Below are 17,616 nucleotides of genomic sequence, written 5' to 3' on the forward strand. Positions count from 1 at the left end.
CAGATTTAGAAGTTTTAAACATGAGTGAGGCATCTATTGAAGTTAGTTTTCTTACGCTCATCCTTTTCAGGGTCATGGGGGGCTGGGGGGCAACCAGAAAGACAGTCATTCACACTCACATTCACACCTATGGGCAATTTAGAGTTACCGATTAACCCAACCCCAATAACTGCATGTTTTGGACTGTGGGAAAATGCCAGTGTGAACCCACACAGGTGGTGGATTCACATCCAGAACCTTCATGCTGGGAGGTGACGAAATTTTGTGCTATTTTATCATATTAGCCCCCTGATTTCAATTTTTTTATTTGCATACTACAATAAAAAAATAAAATTCTGAAAGTTGCATTAAAAATAGTTTAAAAGGCCAGTCCACCCAGATTTCAGGTGAACCTTTTTGCAAAGACAATCTTTTATTGAGGCACTTGACACAAGCCATGGAATGTACATATCAAATACAACAAATTTAAGGTCTTTTTCACATTCTTGCATCTGTAAACATGATAAAGATAATACATTCAGACAGTAAGTCCATGTTGTCCCTCATACAGGAGAGACTTGTGAGTGAGGGGAAAAATATCAACACCTCACTCAGAGTAGTGTACAGTACACAACAGCTACACAAAGTGTACAAAACAGCAGTGGAGTCAAATACAAAAACTACTGACCGACTCCCTTTAAAGTAACCCTTCATGCATGAAGAGCGTACGTCTCACAGGAGTAGATCAGCAAAAATAGTAGCATGTAGACAAGCTGCTCATGTGCTCTCATTTGACCTGAAACGCATCTATTTGGTCATTTCACATGTGCGTAAGAGGTAAGTAAACTAGGGTTCAGGCATCTAAGTCTATTTCGCATCACAAGAACACATCTCGACTTTAATAGATATATAGGTACATTATCAGTTAGCAGGCATGTGTGGAAGCAGAGTCTACAGATGTCTGCTTTGGATTATCACACTCTAGGATGTAAACATGTACTTCTTGAGAACTACCGGTGGTACTTATGGTCCTTGGCAATCACAAAAATACTTCAGTTTATCTCTTTTTATTCGTGCTGTTTTGTTTTCCCGTCCACTTGGCTCTAAGGAAGTATGTGTAGATGCCTGCTTAGTAAAAACTTCCAACAACAAACCAAACATAGCAAAATATCTCCAGTGTGTGGAGGCGGATAAGGCTGCTGTTGGGCTACAGTTCATCAGCAGGTACAGAATGAGGCTTGGGTATGAAAGCTACGGCTCATGTTTTGAAAGCGCTCACCCTGTTCTCCATGTGGAGCAGCCTCTGCCAAAACTACACCTCTATCCTAAATACAGGGCTCAGCTGGTGCTCACATTAGTAAGGGTTGGTGAATATAAGGCTGTAGTTAAAGGAATACTCCAGCAAAATCTAGATTTTAAGTGTTAAGACATTTTCTGCCTGTTGGCTTGGACTCGTATTTTGTATCCACAGTGTTTTCTATGCAAATATATAACAAATACTAAGGATTTCCTTTTACTTTTTTATAGGTTTCGTTATTTTCCAGAATGTGTAATGGCTCAGTCGTACTTGAGTATAAAATAGGATGACAACATCCTTGCTGCTAAAAAAAATCTGTGATTGCACAATGATTTTTTTTTTCACATTTAGTAACCGATTGCACCTGGTTACCCAGAGGCTGAGTGTGTAACACTTTCAGCCTGTGGGAGGCTACTGGGAATTGCAAGACAGCTGCACAGGTCACCTGATGGGAGGCAACCTGTCTCCAAACAATCACGGCCCAACTCGGACTGATTGCAATCACTCTCAGACAGATTTCTAACACACTGCAGTCAATCCGAGTACGTCTGAGTCAATGAGCACAAGTTCTCTGTGGACTTGAACAAACTCATTGCCAGATCTATTCTGGTCATTTCCTCCTGAGACTCAACTCATTTATTTATGTCCTCTGTAGTGAACACGCAAATCACAAAACATATTAAACTGAAAGATTTCATTCTCAGGACAATATTTCTATACAAAAAGGAAGGTTGCCAAGCAACAGTGTTATTTTGCAGTTAAATAACCGCCCTGCTGCAAATACGGGACTTTTTGTTGAAGAATTTCGGTTTCAAATCTATGAGGTTCTGGGTGGAGTCAGAATGTATGTAGTAAATGTGAATTTCTGATTAATGCGAGTTTCTGTTTATGCAGATGGCAACAAATTTGCAACAGAGGGCAACAGTTACAATTTTTGCCAATTTATCAGAGTTAATTACCATATCATCACAAACAGCTTTTTTGCTGTCATTAAACTTATTCAGTCACAGATAGCAGATAGACAACAGTCTGACCCATCATGTTGCTGTTTAATCATTGACTTGATGTACCAAAGTTGGTTTGAAGGTGAAACCTGACCGTAAGATATGGTCTCGGTCTTTGAAGCAACCATTTCAGTGACAACAAGGTTGCAAGTTTTGCTTTTCTTGATGTGACGCTAGCACAAAGAAGGCTTTAAAACACTCTTCAGACCATTATTCACTATATATGGACATAACTACGCCTGCATAAACTCTTTGTACTGAGCCATATTGTTGAAAACAAAATGTTTTGAAAGTTCTGAGCATGGACAGTGAAGTTAGGATTATGCTGCAACATGTGTGACAATGGGGCATTTCAAGCCAACAGGCAGGCAGGTTCAGCAAGTTAATGTTTGGTCCACTCTAGACAGCCATTTTTAGAGTATCCCAGAAAGAGTACTGTCAGTCTGTCCTCTTATTGATTGAATTTATGTTATACATTAAGGTCTGGTCCCACCATTTTATACCTGTGTAATTCCAGTGTATTAGCCTGTCCCATTCTGTGGAGTGAGGCTCTCCCAAGGGCAGATGATCTCTTTGGTTCCCACTCTTTCCCGAGAGACAGCTCTGTTCTCCTCATCCTCATCCTCAGACTCAATGGGGTAGATGCGGCACTCCGGAGGAATATCCACTTTGATCTGAAAAAAGCTGAGAAATGTTTCAGAAAAAGACGAGGTCATCAGGGGCTGATCTGATATTATTTGTCACGTTAGCAACATAAACTTTTACTTTGTGTACCTTAGTAGCCAAACTAGATACAAAGTCTGCATACACAGCCATGACTAAAACTGTATGTAATATAACAATATTTACATGTGCTGTGTCAGTTAAATAAATAACTGAATATGAGATGACAGTTTTGACTTCCAGCTTTTATGCAAAGATGTTCCCATCATATTGGTTTTGTAGGAACTGTAGCTCCAATATTGCATATGTATGAATTTTTGCAATAAAAACAAAAATAAATAATTGTAAATAATTTTCCTTTCTTGCAATTAACAAATAGTCCTAGTGTCCAAGTTACAGATAACAGCCTCTTCCTCAGGCCTGTTCTACAACTGTTTCACTTCTTGTTTCAGCGCTTCCACCTAAATTTAAAGTAAAATAAGACTCCTGGATTGGAGCGAAAATGATGGAAAACATATGACTTTCAAAGTAAAAGTCCTGCATGACTGTCACGTACTTGCCAATCCGTCTGGGCGGAGCCTGACTAGGTTCATCTGGGCTGATTGGCTGTATGCGGCTGCTTGTCCCGGCAGCTGGATTACATTTAGGTGACAAGCTGGCAAACATAGAGGAGGGAGTGCAGCCACGCTTGAGTAGACGACGCAGGGATAGAGCCATGCGAGACTTGGACACGTTCCCTCCTGCAGATGCTCGGGCCTCAGGGTTCCCTTCACTTTCCCCCTCACTGGCTTCCGCTCGCCGCTCAGAGGCAGAGGTGCTGTCTAAGGCCACGCTGATGGGGGACGGACAGGCTGGGGTGTGGGCCAAAAAGGGAAGAGAGGGCGAGGCGTTGGCGGAGGGGGGGTCAGTCATGCCAGAATAGACAGCGAGGTGGGGCACAGGAGTGGTAAAGCGGCACAGCTGTGAGGTCAAAGGGCAAGAGACACAAGTCAGAGGGCATCCAGACAGATAAATACGTGTCTGTGTTTGGAATTTTTTTAGCAGATGGTTCCCTGAATACATGACTATTCTGTTTACAGACCTAACAAGAGACATAACACGCAAAAGGTTTCATAACATCAACTTCATTATAACAATATAGAGCCCTCTCCCTTTCTGTAACCACAGGAAATTAATATTTAGCCTCCAAGACAATCTCACTGTCCGCTCAAAGTAAAGAAAGGTCTGACCAGCATTCAACTTTGCTGATTCATGATATTAAAGCTCACATTAGAGCACCACACTTTCATCTCAGAGAGCACAGCACTTTAAAAAACATAACATCTGTAACTGAGTAGGGAAAATGGGCTTTGATAGCGTATCCTGATTTTCCAGCTGTTTTTTGTCCTCAGGCTGACATACCCCTGGGACAAATGGCTCAGTGCCTATGATGTCATAACAGTGAGTCCTGCTCCAGATGGAAAAACAATAACAACTTTTTTGTTTTAAGTGATGATGATAACAGTCATCACTTTTATCATCAACCCATGATATCAGTGTTGGTCTCAAAACCCCACAGTGCTGCGATGATTACCCGAGATCTTCATAATGTGTTATCCCATTTGCCTATGATGCCGTTTCTTGTCTGTCGACTTCAAAGTATTTTAAAATATGTTCTCCCCACTCTGCACAATTGTTTGCAGGTGCCTTGCCTGAGGCACATAAATCTGCTTTTGCAATACTGATAAAAATTTTCCAGAATATTCTTACGAGCTATCACAGGGTCGGCAGTAGCCCAGGAGATTTTTGATTCTAGCTCTCACTGTTGCTTGTTGCCTGCAGCATTTTAATTTTACTTTAAATGGATATCCAACCTAAGCATCACAGGCATTGTGAATGGAGGCACGTTTCTGTTTTATTAGCTAAATCCAGAATTTGTTTTTCTTGCCAAATAAATTTGTAGTACACTCCTTTTAACTTGTTTTGCCCTTAGCTTCAGTTTCCTATTGTTTAACTCTGCTTTTTAGCAAAGGGAAATGTAAGCTATAAAAATATAACGGCAATGCTCATCAGTTTTGATAGGTGGAGAACCATACCTCACTCTATGGTGGAAAAATGCTGTTTTAATAGGTTAATATGCATTTTAATATCATCTCAATGATCAAGCTGTAGAAACAAGCGTATGTTTACAACAAGTGCAAATGGTTAAGTAAATTTGCAAACTTATGTTGGTCTTAACTTTGCACTTTCGCATCACAAAAAAGCAGGTTTTGAAAGAAAGAAACAATGGAAGGAAGGAAGGAAGGAAGGAAGGAAGGAAGGAAGGAAGGAAGGAAGGAAGGAAGGAAGGAAGGAAGGAAGGAATTGGAATGCATTGCGCTACAATCAAATTAAATGGAAAAATGAAAACGGTGAATAAATGACGGCTCAAGTCCAAACACATAAGTATGAGGTGGTTTTATGAATGTTTTATTACCTTATGACTGATAACAAAGACAACTCAAAACATACTAAACAACAGTGAATGCACAGAGATGGACAGCACAGTAAATGTATCATGACAAACAAAAAAGCAGACAACACTTACAGCTTACATGGACGTAAATGTCAGCGATGACAATAGATGGCTATTTGTCTTCTTCTTGTAGTAATTTATTAACATGAGTTGCAAAAAAAGGTTGGTTCAGATTTTGAAACATGCATTTCCAAAGACGTCAAACGTGTGACTCACACAGAAATATAAAGTATGTTTACATAGAGCCTGATCGATATACGATTTTTAAGACCGATATGTGTTGATTTGAAAATCGAATATTTTGACAAATATCCTAAAATCTACCTATGCAGCATCAATGCACAAACATGATTAAAGTTGTTATGAGGCACAACAACTTCAATTCTTTAAATTTTAAAAATGTTATTTATCAGTCATGACCAATATGGATACCAATAGATCAGCAAACAGCTAATTTCAGCAGATATATCAGCACGCTGATAAATTAGCTGAGCTCTTGTCTATGACTCTTCACTGAAAGGTCTAATAGCAACATATTATAGATGTTTTCTAATTTATTATATAACATTATATCCTGTCTAAACATATAATGTATTACATGTATTATATGTAACTATTATAGCAATTAGACAAATAAAATTAGTCATTTTTAACTGAGGTGCGACGAGGAGGCGCCTCTTTGCCCTGTTGGCTGAGTTTGCTCATGACCTGTGTGATGTCAACAGGGGCACTGGCGGCCATCTTGGCCTTTTGCTCCTGCTCCTGTTGCCGGATGATGATGGGACTGAGACTGGGCCGTCTGTTTCTTGCATTTTGCTCCAACTGGGAGTCACTGGGATGATGTATGGGGAGGGGAAAAGAAACAGGAACAAGGTAAGAGTTGAAAGTTGAAAATTCAGGATTGTCTTTAAGAGTACGGAGAAGAGAAGAGAAAATTTGAGGTTTATGTTATATATTTGTTAGGGTTGTTTAGACTGCAACATTCCTCTTTGCTGTGACTAAGACGTATTTTCTGTTAGTCAAACTAAAAGCTTCAAATAAATCTTCCAACAATGTCTGAGAAAAGCTCCACAAATTCAATGCAAAAAGTGCCTCTTACCTGAACTTGTGTTCCTCGGGACATACGGCCTTCTTCGTTGTTTCCTTAAACACTGGAGATTTTAGGTATCGGCCATATGAGTCCTACAAAATGCAAAATGCTATCAGTTGGTCCAGTGAGTTGGTCTCTTACAGGTACAGATACAACCCCACCGTTCCCTTGTGATTTAACCATAGACATCCAGGTCTGAAAAGTGAAGCCAATGCAGAAGTGCCTTAAACTTCCTTTCTTTACAGTGGCCAGCAGGGGGCACCTCATCTGGTCACAAAGTTCACATTGTATAAAGGTCAATGAGAACATTATCCTGCTACTTAATCATTTATGACACCAGTTAACATTTTTTTGTGAGTTTATAGTCTCAATAAAAGTCTAATCTGATACTTTGTGATGTTTAATTTCAAATCATGCTCCCATTTAGAGCAAATTACACACGTTGCTATAGCATGGGCATGCATAGCGCCATCAGCTCCACAGTCAGCTCAAACCAAAATCCAAAAAGGTGTTTTAATTTATGCAGTCTCTGCACTGATCACACCTACTGACATGTTTACTGACCTTCTTCATGAGCATGTAGATGTGAGTCTGGGCTGCATCCAGGACGTATCTGTGTGGGTGTTTCAGACCTTTCACTGTGATTTCCATCGTCTTTCCATCGATGTTGATCCATCGTGGAGCACCGCGTGCCAGGAAAGTCCTGAGATCAATGAAAGTGGGAGGAATGAAGAGGAAATGCTTTGACACTTACATGGAAAAACCTCAAAAGCCAGATAAAAACTTCTTCTTCAGTAAAGATGTGAGAAAAAATATCCACTGCACTGTTTTCATCATTTAATCATCAGTTAAAGTAACACTATACTTGCAGGTAAAGTTCACTACATGCAAAGTTTAGATTTAAACTGTAATTAATCTAAGGCGTATTATTTCTGGATGATGGCAACCAAAATTTGTATTAATTCTCAGTTTTATTTTAAGTTTTAATCTTTAATCTCGACTAATTAAAAATAATTGAGTGAATTTAATGTTAAAAATAAAAATTAAAACATGTATTTGTGTCACTATTAAACTACGATAATAAATATAACAATTAAAGAGTCATAAATCACTGTCAGTAAACATAGTTGGCGATTTTTAAATCAAATAATACTTTCTTCTCCACTGTCTTCAATATTTACCAGAAGACTAATATATTCTTCAAGAAGTTCTTACTTGTAGATCTGCTCTGCTTTCTCTTTCATTGTCGCAGCAGTGCCCCACTTCAGATCCTCACAACCTTCCCAGAATGCCAAGTTCTCACCTGAGTAGGTTTAGAGAAAATAACCAGATATAAACTCAGATGATTCCTAACCCCTTCCACTGAAGGAAAGCTTAACATCAGGACCAGCAGTGACTTTAAATTGCACCAGACTATCATACCGCTGAACTCTTTCTTTAGGAACAGTCTGAAGTCATCTCGTCCTCGAGGGTCTGAAAGGAGCTCTCCAAAGCTGAACGTCCACCTCTCCACACGCATTTTAGTGGGTATTTCCACACTGTGCCACACAGATAACAAAAACAAGATATTCTTAATTATTGTCCAAAATCAGTGACTTCTATAAGTATAATCATCTTACGCACTTGGGCATGTTCAAAGCCCAGTATGTGACGTCATCAGTGAGCCAGGGGTTGCTGGGAAGACACTTGGACAGAAAAGGGTCGTGGCCTTTATAAGTGGCGCAGTATTTCACCAACCTGCAGTGGAGGGAAAAACACGTCACCATCGACCACACTGAAGGAAAATAACGTCTTTAACCATTAATGATGCAGCCACACAGAAACAGTAAAGCAAGTGCAGCCAAGCCTACAGGAGGCATAACTCACATTATCTAATCCCTCATCAGTCAGAGAACAGCAAATACACTTCACAACACATGTTTGTCTACTGTGAAGACTCTCATTTTCTTTTTATTTGCTGGAAAGACACGTGGCCCTCCACAACGGTCCCACTTTCTCATCAGCTTTAACCTGCCTGACCTTTACAGATCACTCAGTGGGTTATGCTGAAACTAATGTGCGTGTGTTACTTTAAGGCATACAGCTAATGGAGCAGCCAGGGTATAGGAGGGGTACTGGTTTGCTACAGATAGTAGCGAGCTTCTTATATGAGGGACTGTCTTACGCGCCAATGGACACTGATGATTTCACTCTGGGACGCATGATGGACTGCTGGGTGAAAATCATCTACAGGGAGAGAAATGACAGCCAGAATAACACAGAGCTGCCACTATACGTGATCAATAAAACATCCAACAAGTGAGTAGAAAAAAACTTACGATCCTCTCGTAGTCATCGGGTGTTTTTGCCTGAGGAAAAATGTATTAAAAGTATGAGTACAGATAATAAGCCATATACTTTATGACTTCACAGTTAGGACACTGTATGTATTTCTGCACAGAAAAAAGCACTGTTTTATACATCACTTCTTTATCATTGTTGGACTCATGATGAACACTTGTGAACACTAACCTTCAACATCATTTCACAACCTGAGCTGAGATTCAGGTACTTTTTTTTGTTAGCAAGTATTATAGCAAGTGCATTCATGAGGTGATGTGAGTGTGTGCAGATGTGTTCACAACCAGCTTAAAAGTCTGGGATTTGAAAACATAGCCGTAGGAAATGCCTGCAGAGAAGAAGAAAGGAAAAGAGAAGGCCTTAATTTTAATAAAAGAAAACAGCATACATATCATTTACTGTACCTGCATTAATGCATTAAAGCTTCTTATGGGATATAAGCTGATTGAAAGGAATTATGTTCATGCGGGTCAGGCAGAGACTCACCTGTTACCTCGTGTGCATTTGGATCTATTAGTCTTTCCAGTCCATAGTCCATGGCACTCACAGTCCCTGGCTACATACACATCAAGAAAAGAGAATTACACAGTGTTTACCAAAGGACTAATTAATTAAAGCAGATGGCTGTTTTATAATGCTAATCATCAGCGGATAATGTGTCGTACTTCTCATGGCCATCTCAAACAAGAAGAGGCCAATCACCAAATTCACTCTTGGTCATTATGAATACATCTTCAAGTACTTTATTTGTTTCCCACGGGGGGCTTTAAAATGCATTAACTTTAAATCACATTTAGCAGTCATTACGATCAATCTGAACCTGTAAGATGAAGTTTTAAGGACAGCATATGTTATTTACATCAAGGTGTCATTATATTTATTTTTCAACATGAAACATCTGTTTCTGCTTTTATTGAATACTGATTTTTTTTTTAGAAAAGGTCAAAAGTTTCTTCCTTTTTAAATTGTGCATCTTAAATTAAGAGTATGCATGTCTGATTTAGTATTTAGAAGGAATGAAATGCTTGAAGGCTGGAAGACGGAAGAAATATCTATCCTTTTTGTCTGAAAAGCTTTAAAATACACAAACCAACAAATGCAAAGCAGTTAATACTCTGATTTTGTAAGTATCAATCGGCCACAGCATTTAAACTTCCTGTCTAATACTGTGTCAGCAGACACAGGAGCCCCTTTTGTGTCTGACAGCAGGACGTTTGATCGAACTGGGATTTAAGAACTTCGGATGGGTTAGTTGTAGTTGTACCTCAAAATTCCCGGCAGAACTTGACCTATCAGCTTTTAACGTTGGTAGCTGATTAATATATAATAAAAGCCGCTGGTTGCTTTATTTTACAGCATGCATATGGAAATCTCAACTGAGGGATTGACAACAGAGCACCCTTGCAGCGATAACTCATGTGCCATGAGACACAAATTAGTGCCAGTGCCAGTGACCCTCATTAGATCAAAGTCTTCTGTGCATACACTATATTGCCAAAGGATTCACTCACCCATCCAAATTATTTAATTTCAGGTGTTCCAATCACTTCTGTGGCCACAGACATAAAATCAAGCACCTGGCGTGTAGACTGCTTCTGCAAACACTCACAGATCTTAGGAACTCAGTGAATTCCAGCGTGGTACTGTGGTAGGATGCCACCTGTACAACAAGTCAAGGCATGAGCAGGCAGAGTGGGGTCAGCAGATACTGAGGTGCATAGTGTACAGAGGTCATGAACTTTCTGCAGAGTTGAGCACTACAGACCTCCAAACTTCACGTGTGCCTTCAGATATGCTCAAGAACAGCAAGTAGAGAGATTCATGGAATGGATTTCCAATGCTGAGAAGCTGCATTCAAGCCTTACGTTACCAAGTACAATAGAAAAGCGTCATATGCAGTGGTGTGAAGCATGCCCAACCTAGACGTGCTCTCTGGAATGATGAATCATGCTTCTCTGTCTGGCAATACAATGGATAAGTAGTTCCAGTGAAAGGAACTGTTAATGCTTCAGCATACCAAGACAATTCTGGACAATTTCATGCTCTCAAGTTTGGCAACAGTCCCTTCCTGTTCCAACATGACTGTGCACCAGGGCACAAAGCAAGATCCATAAAGACATTAAAGAGCAATTCTGGTGTGGAAGAACTTGACTGGCCTGCAGAGTCCTAATCCAAAAGAACACCTTTGGAGCAGAGACCAGGAGCTAGGCCTTCTGATCCAACATCAGTGTCCGACCTCACAAATGGGATTCTGGAAGAATGGCCAAAGGTTCCCATAGACACACTCATAAACTTTATAGAAAACCTTCCAAGAAGAGTTGAAACTGTTGTAGCTTCAGAGGATGGGCCGACATCATAATAAACCCTGTGGCTTAAGAATGGGATGTCACTCAAGTTCATACGCATGTGAATGCAGACAAGCAAATACTTTTGGCAATATAGTGTACCTCACTTCTGAAAGGACACAACACAAGTCACAGAGCACAGGCTACAACGTGCAACATTACTGAACAGGTCACCAGTAGTCAACACAATATTCTTCCTAAAGGCTGAAGTCATAAACAATGAAAAGCACAACTGTTTAACATTATGCACTTAACTGTGTTTTTATTATGGCCCTACTTTATATGATGTGACCATATAGTTTATGGTGACATATATTATGCAACCAAAACTTTAGAAAGACATATTTCTGCAATATGAGAGATGTTTGTGCAGGAAAATCCCAGTAGATCAGCAGTTTCTGAAGTGAGAATATCCTCAAACATCTTTGCACCTAATCAAATAACTGCAAACCAATTAACTCATGGGAAACACATGGGTCTTTGGTTGGGAGCTGTCACTGTCTTTGGTAACTGTTCTAGCTGTAATACAGCATCACAGCACAAGAAGCTCGATGTGCACAAGGTGCAAACCACTGTACCACTTTCTCCCATGCAGTGTGAAATATTAATCAGTTGTGCCCTTTTCCTCTGACTGGACATGCAGTGGTAATGAGACATCATGGGTAGAGATAATGAGATACCCTGGGAAGTATTGCAGTGTGGTGCAATTTACTTTCTTACTTCTCTGTTTACCTGCAATGTACCAATATCTGCTGTTTACTGTTCAGGCTTGATAACTATATCTGTGCGTGTATGCTTATATTATCTCATGTTGTGGGGACATAAATGTGTTTATATAATCACATAGTGAGGCCCAGCTCCTTTTGGTGGCAAAAAGCCATTCTCATTCACGCAAATCATAAAGGACTTGGTTGAGTGACGGCTAGTCTAAGTCTTCAAATATAAATTCACAAACGTCTTCTGTAGTGATGGAAACATGCCTGTGTGTGTTCTCACCGGAGGTCTATGAACCACCCAGTAGGCTCTCTCCTGACAGTCAAACACCACACGGTCCGGTTTCTTTCTCTCCTTCGCAGCTCTAAAACCCAACCAAAACACAGAGAGTCATAACACATTGTTACCCTTAACGCTTCCCGACATCACTGAGCTTCCTGCACACCCACCTATACTGCTCTTTAGCTTGCATCACTATAAAATCCCATTTATGATTCATCCACTTGTGAAGATGGTTGTACTGCTCCTGAGGACATAAAACAACACCTCAGTAAATGCCAATAGAGAAAATTAATTGCCGTGGGATTCGTGTCCAATTCTCACCTGCTCGTGCAGCTCCAAGATTCCTTTCTTACGTATGTTTCTCTTTGCCAGGTAGATTGCTTCAGTAACAAAAACATAGATGGATGTTAACGGTAAGTGATTCTTGGTAACAGGATGCATTCAGATACACTCACCATAATCTGTATCCTCAACAGGCCACTGCTGTGTGGGCCAGAAATATGGTGTCTGGAAACAATGGAGGGCAGAGGTGATGATTAGCAGTAAGCGTTTTTGTGAGTGGGATTCATTTCTTGCAGATTTAAGGGTGTTTTTTGTTGGTTGTTTTCAATTTGCAGTCATTCAGGAAACTAAAGCCTTACTAATTTGGGGTTTCACATCATAAAATAAATACGACGGAAATTGGTTTTACCTCGCTTTAGTGGTTTTTGTGTCTTGTAATGGTAAACTCTTTTATTATCTAATCATTGCATGTTACAGCAGAGACGCTAAACCCATTACAGAAAATCTGGCACATGCCGCTTTCTGGAACCAATTTACCAATGGGAAATTACCATGGTCAATAATATTGATAAAATGAATCAGTTAATATATTAAAAATAATGACTGAATGCAGAATTAAATATGTATATCACACTGAAAAAAAATCTCTCAAAAAACTGACAGTAAATTCTCATTTTTACCTAAATGTACGGGCATTTCTATGTATTGTAAAAATGCAATGCATAGTGAAAAACATCCATAAAAAGTAATATGGAAAATTCCTTTATTTTAAAAATGGTGAATGTTTTTACAAAGATGTTTTTTTTTTTATTATTTCAGTGTAGGGCCTTTCTGTCATTTTTTTGAAGAACAAAAAAAGTATTTAAAAAACCCATTACTCTGCACTGAAAAATGCAGCACTATTTCAAACTGAAGGAATTTTCCATTAAATTTTTACACATTTTTGAAAATAAAGGTTTCTCACATTTTTACATTTCTGGATGGACAAACTTCCAGGAAGTGCATGATTTTACTTCACAAAGCTCGATCATCTTACATGATTTACCTACATAATTATTCTTAGAAGTTGCTATGTGCTCAGGCTAAGAGACACAGCAACTTTCTAACCTTTACATCAAATGAATTTGATGTACTGATGTGTTTTTATCACAATCTTTTAGGCTTTGCACCTAATAAATTAGCAACTGCTCTGTTGTTTTCTGTTTTCTTGTAGGTAAACAACAGTCACACTTAAATGACCTTTGCAAGCATTTCAGTTTACACTGCATTTTTTGCACGAGTTGTGGAGTCACTAGATAGCAGGAACAGGAGTGCACACTACGTGTGTTTCTGCATGACTATGTGCATCCCTTTTTGCATGTTAACAACACGCAAAAACACTGTTCAGTGTGCAGCAATGAAAACTAAATCTTCCCATAGCCAGAAATACTGTTTTGGAAGATCGTCTGGCTTTGCTGCAGCTGAGATTTTGGCTAAGCTTTAAAATGTGGTGTGTTTACCTGGAAGCGATACAGGGATGCATCTGGTTTGACCACTAAACGCTTGTGGTCTTGTATAGGGTAGATGTATCCTAACGCCACCAGCATGGAGCCAAAACTCCTCGCCTCTGAATAAAAAAAGACAGATTTGCTATAAATGAGGGTCTATCACCAATTTTCACTGTCAGCTAACATGATAACATCCTAAAACTGTCTTCTTTTTATCAAAACACACACTTTGAACTGGGATGGCATCAGCTGCCTGATCTCTCACCTTGTGCATCGATTTGGAATCTGTCTGCTAACCACACAACTATGTCTTCACCTGAGGAAAAAGGACTCAAGGTCAGAAGTAACAAAGAATCTATGGAAATAAACAACACTAGTCAAAAGGGCAGCGTGAACAGCAAACAACTTTAAATATACTGTATGTTGTTTATGTCCATCAGTGCATGCCTGTAAATGCCAGAAAGCTAATGTCAAAGAGAGACATGGAAGGAGAAAAGGGAGGAGGAGAAGGATGACAAGTGAAGAAGAGAGAAAATGACAGAAAGGCAAAGGAAAGAAACAAGAGGAAGAAAGAAACTAAGAAAGGAAAGGAAAGCTTGTGAGATGAAAGAAAGGGGGAAAGGGGGAGGAAAAGGAAACAGGAAAAGCAAAGGAATCAGAGATGGAGAGAAAACAAAACAGCAAAGAAAGTGAGAGAGGGAAGTGGAGAGAGCAGCAGAGAAGAAGCCTTTGGTATGTTTTCATTCATTCAGCTGCGGGCATTCAAAGCTTGCAGGTGACGTAGAAGTCTGGGTTCCCTCTCTTCTCCTCCTCCACCACCTACTGCCTGCATTCCTCTTGCTTCGGGCGCTACATGTTTGTTTCCTCTCGCCTGCTCAATCATCATCCTCCTCCTTCACCTCCTACTTCTTCCCTCTCTCTGTCTCTGAGACCATGGGGTTGTCATGGAGATGAAATCTGTAGCTCCAACACCGTGGTATCCTCTGGCGAGGTTGTGCAGGTACAATCACTCAACGGGATAAAAATCAAGCCACTGTAGTGTATGTGAGAGTGTTTCTGTCCACTTTACCAGTAATAGCATGTGGTATTGTGGTGATAACCAGTCTCTGAGGCTGTAGCTTCACTCCCGTTGTGGGGTCCTGCATCTCGAGGACCACCTTCTCCGCCTGCACAAAAAAAGGTTGTGAGGAGGTGTCACATCAGAGCTCACAGTGTAGGTTTTTGGGGCAGCAGATTTGATTGTAAATCCTAAATTTTGATCAGTGAAATTCACATGACGGTGATGATGATCATTAGTGTAACCTCGAGCATGCACAGCATTACCATTAACCTCTTTTCTACTTAATGAAAGGCAGAGAAAGCTGCATTAAACTGTGTCTCACTGATTAAAAAAGGGCAAATTTCCCCCCTGGGATGTTAAGGCTTGATGTGTAAGCTTGTAATTAATACTTCCTATCAGACAAATGCCGAATGATTCGGTTTCTGTTTCTCTCCAAACAACTGTTCAGCTTTTTAGTCCAATGACTGGATTACAGTTTTAATGCTGCATTAGAAAGTGGTGAGAAGCGAGATGACGGGATTGTTTCAAGCCCTGATCTCATGGCTTTTGTTTGGCTTGTGTGGGAGGTTTGTGATGACTCACTGCCCTCTAAACAGTTTTTCAGCCATCATACCATCTGATCCCAGAGCTCCCCCACAACTTAGGTGTGTACGGCAGAGGAAGAAATCCTGTAGTACATTAATTCACTTTATGTGTGTGTGTGTATGCATGTGTGAGAGAGAAAGAGAAAGAGAGTGTGTTTGTAGCTGACTCCTGGGTCTTTTTGAAGTGGCTTTGTGCTTTGAAGTCAACCTGGAGAGGCTATAAGCCCCAGACTGAGCTGGACCAAAGTGGGCTTTCATTGACCAAAACACAAAGTTCTCCAGGAAATGGATTCTGTGTGCATTCCCCTGGAGAGAGGGGGACACTGTGTGAGTGCTACATCTGGAAGCTCATGTCTTGATTATTTCCTTCCATTTATTTATTTATTTTTTCTAATGTTAAAACATTCTCTTTGGTGACCATCCAACTGGCTGGCCTCACACACACACACACACACACACACACACACACACACACACACACACACACACACACACACACACAATTCACACAGCGCCTGGATTAACTTCTTTCCAGCAGCTGGTTGGTGTAGATGGAGGTATTGATACTGATCCAGGCCTAATGCTTATTAAACAGAACGACCTTATCACAGTGAAAAGGTTGAAACAGAACACAGTCTGACAGCTATATAGAGTGTAAGGGGGAAGCTGACATGACATCTGATTTACAGTATGTTGACATCATTCTGAAACATGAGTATATGAATAACATCTCTAATAACCCTTAATAACTAAAGTCCATATTATTAAAGAAATGCATGCTTGCTATTGGGTTTCCCTAAAGCTTGTTGTAGTCCAAATGGTACCTGTGGGTTTTAATCCTTAACGGAATGACCATCCTTAATAAATCTATTCAATGAAAGCATTGGGATTTCCAGAGAATATTATAGATTATTATAGTGCAAATGCCAACAACAGCCTGGGTTTGTGAGGTTCCTGTAAGCCAATACAGTCCAAGCATTGCGTTAGAGAATTTATACAAGTCACTAATGATGCGTCTGCAGCAGGTATAATCTATAAGCCGGTGCTCTGGTTTACATCATCTAATGTAAGCTGTGCAGCCCACCTTTTTGAGACAAGCCATCCGTGGTCGGTACCTCTGTCCATGATCCCGGAGAACGTTTCGGATGGTCATGTTGTGTGATGCTTTGCACCGCTCTCTCTCTCTCTCACACACACACACACACACACATACAACACTGCTGCCGCCTGTGAGAGCCCTGTGTGTCGTGTGGGGATGCTTGAGGGGAAGTGCAACACTGATCGATGGTGATGTTGCCTTCAAATGTCCCCCCTCTAAACCTCTCACTTGGAAAAACGGAAACTGTTAATGTGCCAATATTTTATCATTTTTAAATTGAATTAGGATTAAATTACCCGTGTGGCACTTCAGGCATGTAATAAAAAGTTGACAGTTCCAATAAGAGTAACAAAGAATTGTCTAAAATAGGTTTAAGTAATTGCAATGTGAAGCCGTTTTAGTTAAATATAGGCAATAATTTAGTGTTCTTTATCTCATCAATGCTATAAACGCAAAGACAGAAGGTCAAATACATCCACTTTCACAAAACCAAGTTATTTTCCGTCAAGATTTCAAATTTTATTGTTCTTCAGCAGAGCGTTCAACTGCAGATAGCAATATTTCCTGCAGTCTCTGAAAGCAGCATGTCTAAAAGTGTGAAACGAATCAACCAATCGGAGCGCGTCTTTTTTTTTTCAACGTGTTTCTATACTGCACCAGTAGAGGGCGACATGCCACCACCGGTCAACTCTCATTTTTTCCTTCATATTTATTTTAATGTTAATTATGAAAACTTTATGTATTTATTTTTTACTTTAATTATAGCCGTTAACGCCTATTAATTCTTTTTATAGTGTATCGTGCAATTAGACCTCTAAAACTTGAAAATGTATTCGCGTGTAAATTTCAGTATGCTGCTTATAAAGTTATTTTTGTGTGTTTCCATTCAAACGTAG

At 39.9% G+C, this 17,616-nt stretch overlaps 2 protein-coding genes across 2 annotated transcripts; both read right to left on the minus strand.

The window, feature by feature from the left end:
• Positions 1–397: 397 nt before the first annotated feature.
• On the minus strand, positions 398–4,160 carry LOC106456123 (regulator of G-protein signaling 9-like). The gene is made up of 2 exons (XM_013908942.1): positions 3,500–4,160; positions 398–2,964 (listed from the first exon to the last, which is right to left on the minus strand). Exons 1-2 carry the CDS (start codon positions 4,036–4,038, stop codon positions 2,802–2,804), a joined length of 702 nt encoding a protein of 233 aa, XP_013764396.1. The 5' UTR covers positions 4,039–4,160; the 3' UTR covers positions 398–2,801.
• Positions 4,161–5,343: 1,183 nt separating this feature from the next.
• LOC102212303 (regulator of G-protein signaling 9-like) lies at positions 5,344–16,895 on the minus strand. Its single transcript, XM_013908941.1, has 17 exons — positions 16,706–16,895; positions 15,047–15,143; positions 14,243–14,293; positions 13,990–14,096; positions 12,664–12,715; positions 12,530–12,588; positions 12,376–12,452; positions 12,209–12,290; positions 9,361–9,423; positions 8,846–8,875; positions 8,692–8,753; positions 8,151–8,264; positions 7,950–8,065; positions 7,743–7,830; positions 7,092–7,230; positions 6,537–6,619; positions 5,344–6,269 (listed from the first exon to the last, which is right to left on the minus strand). Exons 1-17 carry the CDS (start codon positions 16,772–16,774, stop codon positions 6,077–6,079), a joined length of 1,482 nt encoding a protein of 493 aa, XP_013764395.1. The 5' UTR covers positions 16,775–16,895; the 3' UTR covers positions 5,344–6,076.
• Between the last annotated feature and the right edge of the window lie 721 nt (positions 16,896–17,616).

The sequence above is a fragment of the Pundamilia nyererei genome, unplaced genomic scaffold (assembly GCF_000239375.1).
Source record: "Pundamilia nyererei isolate P.nyererei 1_Seehausen unplaced genomic scaffold, PunNye1.0 scaffold00017, whole genome shotgun sequence".
NCBI lineage: Eukaryota > Metazoa > Chordata > Actinopteri > Cichliformes > Cichlidae > Pundamilia > Pundamilia nyererei.